General features: G+C 39.1%; 1 protein-coding gene across 4 annotated transcripts in view; it reads left to right on the top strand.

Annotated features, from left to right (window-relative positions):
• LOC109524263 (misshapen-like kinase 1) overlaps positions 1-9,951 on the top strand; it is a 46,136-nt gene that overhangs the window by 11,385 nt on the left and 24,800 nt on the right. For all 4 annotated transcript variants that reach the window (XM_019884003.1, XM_019884001.1, XM_019884002.1 and 1 more), the window contains exons 3-10: positions 1,291-1,347; positions 5,162-5,287; positions 5,408-5,518; positions 6,362-6,452; positions 6,586-6,716; positions 8,144-8,198; positions 8,310-8,388; positions 9,544-9,716. In XM_019884003.1, the coding sequence (XP_019739562.1) occupies positions 1,291-1,347; positions 5,162-5,287; positions 5,408-5,518; positions 6,362-6,452; positions 6,586-6,716; positions 8,144-8,198; positions 8,310-8,388; positions 9,544-9,716 (823 nt within the window). The remainder of the gene's footprint in view (positions 1-1,290; positions 1,348-5,161; positions 5,288-5,407; positions 5,519-6,361; positions 6,453-6,585; positions 6,717-8,143; positions 8,199-8,309; positions 8,389-9,543; positions 9,717-9,951) is intronic.

Here is a 9,951-nt window from a genome sequence, read left to right as displayed (position 1 = left end):
GCGCTGTGTGTGTGTGTGTGTGTGTGTGTGTGTGTGTGTGTGTGTGTGTGTGTGTGTGTGTGTGTGTGTGTGTGTGTGTGTGTCATGGACAGCATTTGTATTTCGCCATATTTAAATGTGTTTCTGTCTGATTCCTTCAGCTGTTAGACAAATGTGGAGCTTAAGTCTATGTGAGATGTATTGGACACTGTCAGAAAGTACTTGCGCTTATTAATTCTGTGTGTGTGTGTGTGTGTGTGTGTGTGTGTGTGTGTGTGTGTGTGTGTGTGTGTGTGTGTGTGTGTGTGTGTGTGTGTGTCAGTTATGCATGCTGTTAATCAGTCGGACATTTCACATTTATAACTTGTGGTGGCAGCACAGTTAACAGACGCCATCGTGACAGGAAAGGCAGGAAGGCCATTTCCTTATTTATCACAGTTGTGCTCATATGTCAAAATTCTGTGCAATTATAGGAATAATGTCAAGGGGAGAATGAATAAGGGTTAGTGGGCTTGACAATACCTCACACAGTTTTATAAATATACATGGTGTTCAATGAGCTGTGGTGTGTCTCTTTCACAGCTACTGGTTCAGCACAGTTGACTACCATTGAGCCTGTGTTGCGCTATACTCTGCTATATTTCATATACATACAGTTGTTATATATAATAAACTTTTTAGAAGATCATTGTGCACTTCACAGTTGCGTCATACGAATAATTACTGATTAATTCCCGCCTTTGTTTCGATACTGAGGGGGAAACAACAAACAGGCATTACATTGTAGTCTTGAGATACAGGATATTGTTAATAATAATATTGTTAAAAATGTTGCCTTTTTGGCTCTCTGTCAAGACTTTGGTCGAGACGGAGCTCATATTTGTGTGATAAAATAAAGTCAGCAATCCTACCTATCTTTTGCACATTCTATTAGGTTTGATACAGTTCCTGTTCACAGTAAAATTTCCAAGCATGTCTAAATGTATCGCAAAAGAATAAATGTGTCAACAGGAAGAACGTTTCCTACAGGGACTTGAGTTGAAGTGGTGATTGAATGAAACAGCATAAGTAAACACCAACAATTTTTGTTGGAATACCAGTATTTGTGTGGGAGTCGAATTTTTTGGCTCTCATTTCCCCTCTATCACACGTCCCCGAAGTGTTGTGCTTTGGCGCGGGGAGCATCATGATAAAGTAACAACAGAAACCTATCATTGACAAATTATTGCAATCGATCATTGACATCAACGAATACATATTGTATGACTTAAATATTCTCCTGCTAATATTGTTCTTCATGTTTCGTAACAGGGTCGCCATGTTAAAACAGGTCAAATGGCAGCGATCAAAGTCATGGAAGTCACAGAGGTAAAGTCCCATTTCATCTTTACAGTATTCCAAGTTCACGCTACAGTGATATCATATCATGAAAGTAGGGCATTTTAGTCGAAGGATGCACTGGTGATTTCCTCATCTGAAACACTTCTTTGAAACTAAAGTTAACAACAATGGTGGGTATACCCCAACAAAAAATGTCAACGTCCTAATAACTCTGTTATGCAGCGAAACAGCAGGCCAGGTGAAAAAAAGAATTAAAAGTCACTTCAGCTAGGATCCAGGAAGGAGATTTTCCCTTTTTCTTTATTGCAAGTGCAAACAGCTAACCAGGTTCGGCAGAACACTTGCACCAATGCTCTCCAAGTTGTTCGGCCCCCAGGAACTTATTCATTCCTCTTTTAAAGGGAGTTCACTTGAGCTTCAGGCCAATCAGGTCCGAGCTGCAATTGGCCCTTCCCAGGTGGTCGCAATTACCTGTCTCTGAAACAATTAGACTACAAGACACATTAAGCATCACACACTGATATCACATTTTTGGATGGAGAGAAATGTGCACCTTTCTCCCTATCCAAAATCCACAAAAAAACATCATTTTAATATGTGTCTCTGGGCATCATGATGACCTCGTCATGTGCCCTTGAGCATCAATTACAGCTTGACAATGACGTCTCATGCTGTTCACAAGTCAACTTATTGTCTGCTGAGGCATGGCATCCCACTCTACTTGAAGGGCAACCCTCAGGTCATTGTGGTTCTATCGCAGCCAATCGGAACATATGACAATAAAATGACTGGCCAAAGCTTTTTATGTGTCACTGCTGTTATGTAAAAAACTACAAAATGGTGCAGTAGTTTTCAATATTATGATTTTTTTTTCCCGAGAATCGTTTTTATGCAGTAAAATGTGCTTTTTTTGATCTTGCCAACATCCCCAAAGCATTGTCATATTTCTCGTATTGTGAGGTTCATATATTTTTACCATAACATATCACTTAAAAGAAAGACCTGTTGTTCAAAAGGCAGAACACAAATCAGCAACACAGAATTTCGAAATCAGAATCTGTGATTTATTTAAAATGTAAAATGTAAATTTTGGTATGGATTACATAGTTTGGGTAGTAATTCTGCAAATATCTGAATTGTAGTTAGACAATCTAGTTAAATTTGGATTACAGCAGAGATAACACTTATGTTGTAGCAGTTCCAGATGGAGATGCTCTGATATCGTGTCCTCTATTTTGTGGTCTTACAGCTGCATATTGGGACAAACAGGTGAGGAAAGACTAATTTGAGTGTCGTTGACAAGTAGGTCAAACATGTTAGTCATGCATGTAGCAGCTGAATTTGTACCAAAAAAAATATTTTTTTTAACATTTTATTTACTGTTGAAATTATAAGATTAATTGAAAGGCTGGGGATTAGGGGATGGGGAGCTTCCACCTTGGTCATCAGAGGTATTGGTAGCTAAGTAGGCCTGACTGCTGTTTCGTCTGGACTAAGTAATACTTAAGATACCATTGGCCAGCGTGACCACATTCAACATGTCTGATCTTTTGAATGCATGACAGTCTCATTTATTTTTCTGAAATCAGGATCAATTTGGAGACATGGACTGAATTTAGTGATCAATTTAGGAATCTGATCAAATCCCTGAAAAACTCAATCAGAATGTAAATTTTAATTATTGGCTATACCAATACACCAAATAAACCACATTGAGCAATACTGGCCATAGCTCACATTACGTCAAACCTCAACATTTTTGCTGATGTTGTTTAATGTGAAAGCACGCCCATCTCTACGTCCAAAAAGCATGACTGTACTCATGAGCATGGCTCTGTCTCAACACGCACACACACACACACACACACACACACACACACACACACACACGCACACACGCAGACACTCGGCAGACACAAGCAGGATGTGCTGTGTTTGAGATAGGGGTGAAAGTTCAACTTCTACTGTGTGATTCTCGCTCCACTGTTCATGAGGCGATTGAAAGGAGGTCAGCGACTGATACAAGCGCCCAGTTGTTTCCTGCTTTGCGGTGAACATCCATATCCAGCTTCTTTATCTCCTTTCCCTATACCCCCTCCTCTTTCTTCCTCAGTCAATCTTTGATTTAGGACTTTTTTTTTGTCATTCTTTGGATTTAGTGAATAAAAATAAATACTGATAAATACTGCTGTTCAACCTTTCTCAACAACAGACTAACTTTGACTGTGAGTTGTTGGGTCACTGTCCAAGAATTCATACAGAATTTCAGTCATTTAAACTTATTTGGAAGAGCCTGCTATCGATAACATTTCCAAACATATTTTAAAGCAGAGCATTGTCTTAAGGGTGGAGGGTGAAGTCAACTTGGCTAACCATCTTTTGAGTAATACTTACGGCGGAAAATATTTGAACCATACTTTTGTGTTTTTTGTTTTTTTTAACCCAACCCACCAAGGTTCATAGACCTGTAGCAATGCTCTTAAGAATGAAAATGCTTTTGTGGCGAGTGACGTCATTCGAAGAATGCCGAGTCGCCAGTCAGCCATTGTAATCCATTGTTGATTGTCCCGTTAACTGCTCTTTGCCATTGTTATCGAGTTATTCGGGAAAATGCTTTGGCGCTGCGTGGTGATGCACTGTTCACATTTAGGCAAACAGTTGTTTGAGTGGCCCAAGGAAAAGAATAAGGCACGTAAATAGACCAGAAAATTGCAACGATAAATTTTCATTCTCGCAAAGGGAATGTATCTCACGCCGGTGTCGAAAAGCGTTCTTTGTTACACGCACTTTGAAAACCTCTGTTTTCTCAAACGTTTTGCTTGTGACGAAGGGTTTGCAAAAAGGTCGATGTGATAATCAATCTCTGGCTGTTGTTTATGAAAACATTAGATTCAACATATTATACGTGTAAATGGAAGGAATTCTGTGTCATGGTTTGCACTTAACGGTGTTGCAGAAGCCCTGCCAATATATTGGGCGGAGTGGCCTACAACGCAACACAATGACCTTAGCAATGACAATGTAGGACACCAGGCCACTATGAAGTGTGCTCTCTGTGCTAGCGAGAATACATGGACCAAGTAGGTTATCCCATCATGCGCAATTTACAGCACAACATGGAATTTCAAACAATAATGCCAGGCTAATAACCACAGCCTATATAGATACCATTCTTCCAATCTTGATGGGTTTCGTCTCCACTCCATGTCTGGTCGTTCGGGGCAACATTTTATGCATCCTGAGCATCTGGGTTGTACATGTATGATCCAAAACACATATTGCCAACAAACTCCTCTCCTTCTAACTCTTCAAACACCTGGATCAACTCAGACGCTTGTCAGGATCTCACGTCGGTAAAATTATTAGTTTGTTGGATTCACATTACAAATGATTTTTTCATGCTATATTTAATATATTTTGTTTAATTATTTTACTTGTGACAAAAAAGGTTTCATTTGGGTTCTTCTGAAATCACTTCACACTTAACCTTTAATGTCTTACTTTTTTTACATGGTTGTATTTTCTGAGACGGTCCTATTAAACGTACCCTACATGAGGAAAAATGTTAAGACAACTGATCTATGCCTAATTACTCACATTTAATCTTAATTCCCTGGTTTATCATAAAATAATAAGATATCCTTTATTTGTCCCACTCTGGGGAAATTTAGCGCGGGTGTAACAGCATGTTATGCTTGGGGAAAAAACATGTAAAAATCATTCCTCAAATATTTGGACTTTAAACACAAAAGGACGATACACACCAATATAATATCATTTTGCATCTTAACATTTGTAAAGACAATGCAAAGATCCTAATTTGTGTCTTTTTTTTCTCCAGGAGGAAGAAGAGGAAATAAAACTGGAGATCAACATGTTAAAGAGTTATTCCCACCACAGAAACATCGCAACTTATTATGGAGCCTTTGTTAAGAAAGGTCTTGCTGGACAGGACCACCAACTCTGGGTTTGTTCCTTCGCTGTACAATGGTGTAGAGATTTCTCTAAATAAAAGCCAAATTTTTACACACATGAATATAATCCCCCCCACCCCCTCCACAACCTCTGATGACATCTGTCTATCTAGTTGGTGATGGAGTACTGTGGAGCTGGCTCTGTGACAGACTTGGTCAAAAAAACAAAGGGTAACTGTCTAAAAGAGGACTGGATTGCCTACATCTGCCGAGAGGTTCTCAGGGTAAAGTAACACAAATACACAAAAGCTACAAAAACAAGTGTGATTGGCATCCAAATCTTTTGAGATTTGTTATGCTTCTGTTTTTCATACACTGTACATTGAGACTGCTTCATGAGACCAATATCAGTAACCCTAAACAGTGGTGAAAAGGTGGATGAATGAATGAACTGGTGTCAGTTATTTTTTGTGTATATGTGATAAATATGAAGTGATCAAATGGGTTGAAAGTCATAACGGCCCTCCAAGGGAAACCGTAATTACAATGTGGCCTGCGACAAAAACGAATGTGACATCCCTGCTGTAAGGGATTTATGGATACTATTTTCTGTGTTATGGTTTTCATCATAAGGGAGCACAAGGTCCTGAGAACCACCTTCTCAATAAACTAGAAGGATTCTGAACAGTTATATGCCTGACGGACAAAGTGGCCGGGAATGTTGCCAGTATTTTTTTTTTCTGCTGTCGACAGCCATGCTGTCTTCTTATTGTTTCAACACCATAACACGCATAAGCTTACCAGAGACTCAGGATCGCTCGGTGAAGTCATTGTCAGAATTAGGACTTGCTTCCTCTGTTTATTTAACTCCCTTTGAAGAAGTGAGAGTACACACGCGCGCGCACACACGCATTCACACTCACACACACTTGAAGATTGTGCCACTCATTGTCATCCTGTTCTACTCGGTTCCACCACTTAAACTAATAGTCTCTGGTATTTTTTCCTGAAGGGGAAAAGCATCTCAACAAGCTTGAAATACTGTTACCCTATTCAGTGACTGTTTATGACCTCGTTTGTCATCTGACTGTGTGCATGTGTGTTTTTTGTGCATGTTTGTCCTCCAGGGTCTTTCCCATCTCCATTCCCATCATGTGATTCACAGGGATATTAAGGGACAGAATGTTTTGCTTACAGAGAATGCCGAAGTAAAACTTGGTATGACACATGGACACATGCACAGTGGCATGTTGAGCACATGCAGATCACTGCAGGCACAACAATACACTGCCCTCCATTTGTGCAGTGATCGCATAGCATTTTATGGTGTGTTATGTTATGTGTGTTCTAGTGGATTTTGGGGTTTCCGCGCAGTTGGACAAGACGATTGGTCGAAGAAACACCTTCATCGGTACTCCATATTGGATGGCTCCAGAGGTCATTGCCTGTGATGAGAATCCAGAAGCGACATATGATTACAGGGTATAAAAAAACATGTTTCTGAATAAGTGACACAGCGCAGCATATACATGTATCTGTACAAAAAAAGCAAACAAACAAAAAAGAGAATCCAGCCATTTCCAATCACCTCTATTTATATATTCTGTACGCTTAGTATATTATTGTGGCATGGTAAGCAAGTGGTTAGCACATCTGCCTTAGAATTCTGAGGTCTGGAGTTCAAATCTAAATTCTCCAAATACTCTGGCTGCCTCCCACATTTCCAATACATCCTTCTTAGGTTAATTGAACACTCCAAATTACCCTTAGCTGAGTGTGAATAGTTGTCTCTCTCAATATATGTGCCCTGCAGTTGGCTGGCAACTTGTCCACTGTGTACTCCATCTCTTACATCAAGGCAGTTGGGGGTAAGCTCCAGCTCACCTACGAACCAAGTGAGGATAAGTGTGATAGAAAACGGACGGATGGATGGATTTTATGATTCACGCCTGAACGATATGGATTTTTTTGAGGCCAGTGACAATTCTGATAATTGACAGGACAAAATTCTAATAATTCTGATTCTTTCTTCGATTATTTATGAAAATATATCATTAATAAAATAATGTATAACAACAAAGATTCAAATTACAGGTAGAACGTTTGTTTGATTGTTTTAGTTTTCATTGTCCTTCAGTACTGTATTTTACAACAGAGAAAGTACAAAAATTCAAAAAAAGCATGAACTGATGAATTTAGTTTTAGATTTAGACCATAAATATATGTGGTTCATATCGTAATATTATGACTGAAGTTACTGGAAAAACAAATTTATGCATGATGCTATTTCACATTTCTACTTCTCCCAATAATTTCTAAAAATAAAAGACGAAAAAAGTTTACAGCCATTAAAACTGTTTGCTAACGTCTGGTGACCGTCTTCACAACTTTTAACGAACCCTGATGAAAAGCCATCATTGGCCATTTGTAAACAACTTGGAAGCATTCACTGCTCATTGAGATAACAACTCAAGTCCATAAATCCACCATACCTGGTCTGACTAATGCGGTCCAGGCTCCATATTCTCCTCTCAACATATTTTCATGTTCAACTTTTCACTGAGCTGAGAAAACATGGAGAAACCTAAAGAGCAGATGTGGCGGCCATACTGGATGTGGCAAGCTTCGGTTAAAGGCAAGGGCCACTCAGGGCCAAACAAAAATGACTTCGGTTTTCACGGTATCTCCGTTTAAAGGTTATTCGCTGGGGGTGGTGGAATTCAGCGTCCTATGGTACCTGATAAGTGTGTATTGCACAAGGACCTACTGCGCATGTCACACAAGAGTTTATCTGTTGACGAGCCGCCACTTTTTACAAGTCTGTTCACTTAGTCTAATGTAGTGAGTTCATCCTGACGTTTTGTGTGTGCACCTGACTTAAACTTTTTTTCCCCTTTCTTTCTTGTCAGAGTGATCTTTGGTCTTTAGGCATCACTGCTTTAGAGATGGCAGAAGGAGCCCCTCGTAAGACATTTCCTGCATTTTTACTTCTTATAAACTGTACGTTCCCTCTCAGGATTTATCGTTGACTGATATTTTGTTCCTCTGTCCCGCCCTGAACCCATGTGTGTGTAGCTCTCTGTGACATGCATCCCATGAGAGCTCTGTTTCTGATTCCACGCAACCCTGCACCCAGACTTAAGTCCAAAAAATGGTGAGCTTGCACATGCAAACATGCATCCACACACATGCACAAAAGCTACTATGCTCCTTTGGCGAAAAAAAGGCAATAAAAGCAGTCTGTTGAAAGTTCCACACACCAGACCTAAAACAAAAGGCAGGACAAACATCCATCCATTTTCTATACAGCTTGTCATTATGAGGGTTGTTGATTAAGATATAGGAATATACAGATAAATGTGATTTATAATTAACGAAATTGGCAACATGCAGGTTATGCTAAAAAAATCTATTTAATTGTCTCTTCAAAAACATTGTGTCACGATTTCATAAAAATACCCATCAGCCATTTCAATCAGTGCAATTCACATATTTGGCAGATTAGACTCGTAAGCACTTGTAAACTCCTAAACTAAAAAAGCACAATAATCAAAAAGGACTAATTATCAATGTAAATTTGCAGTCTGCTTCCTCCCACTCTTACATCATCCCATCCAGTCCTTTGCATAATGAATATACCCCTCAGATTGAACTGGTGGTTGCTGTCTGTCATTGACTATTAATGTCATAAGAAACCCAAGTTCATAGGATAGCCTTCAATAGCTCTAACATTCGAAAGGATGCGGTTCTCTCCCTGCCCGGCTTCTCTGCAGTTTCAGGCATGTAATGTGTTTTCTAGGATCTTCCTCGGAAAAAATATAGGTAAGGCATCCATCAAATATTGTCGCCCATAATTCACATATTGGAAACATTGAGCAAAAGGCAGACTATCAACTGAACATTTTAAAAGGGTTTTTCTTAGTAGCTGTTCTAATTAATCACAAGTGAGTTTGAATTTCTCTGACAAAATACAGTTACTGCAATTTAAGTATGAAGTGTTTCGTTATTGCTGTATTGTATTTATTGCTGTGTGTTTTTATTCTCATGTTATGTGCCATTCATAACAATATAAACTTGGAAATAATTGTTGTAAAGGAATAAGTTTCAATTATAACTGTATTTTAAGTTCAGGTAAACTTACATTTCCAACAACAACAAGAAAAAACATTGCTTCAATGCCATCCAAGACTATTGCGAGCTTGAGCAAGAAGCCCGCCATAAAGAACAAATAGCAGTTTTTTAGTCACATTCTTATACATATATCATCCATTTTTCCCATCATGTCTTGCTCCTTTTCATCTTTTCACAGGTCAAAGCGCTTTCTGTCGTTCATTGATAGCTGCCTAGTTAAGAACCATCTACACCGGCCCACAACGGACATACTGCTGAGACATGCCTTCATCCGAGATTTAACTAATGAGAGACAAGTTCGCATTATGCTCAAAGATCACCTCGACAGAACCAGAAAGAAAAAGGAGAAAGGTAATTGGATGTTGTTTGCCAAGGGATCCTGTGGACGAACAACATTCACAATTTCTTGTACTGACAATAAAGGGGTTATACAGAGCATTTTCAAAATATTCATATTTACTTGAGTTTTGGAAAATTACAGCCTTGTTTCAAAATGGAAACAATAGTGTCTTTTCACCAAAATATATATATGTGTGTGTGTGCGTGTGTGTGTGTGTGCGTGTGTGTGTGTGTGTGTGTATGTGTG

This window comes from Hippocampus comes, unplaced genomic scaffold, assembly GCF_001891065.2.
Source record: "Hippocampus comes isolate QL1 unplaced genomic scaffold, H_comes_QL1_v1.1 scaffold156, whole genome shotgun sequence".
NCBI lineage: Eukaryota > Metazoa > Chordata > Actinopteri > Syngnathiformes > Syngnathidae > Hippocampus > Hippocampus comes.
This window is presented reverse-complemented; position numbering and strand designations above follow the sequence as displayed.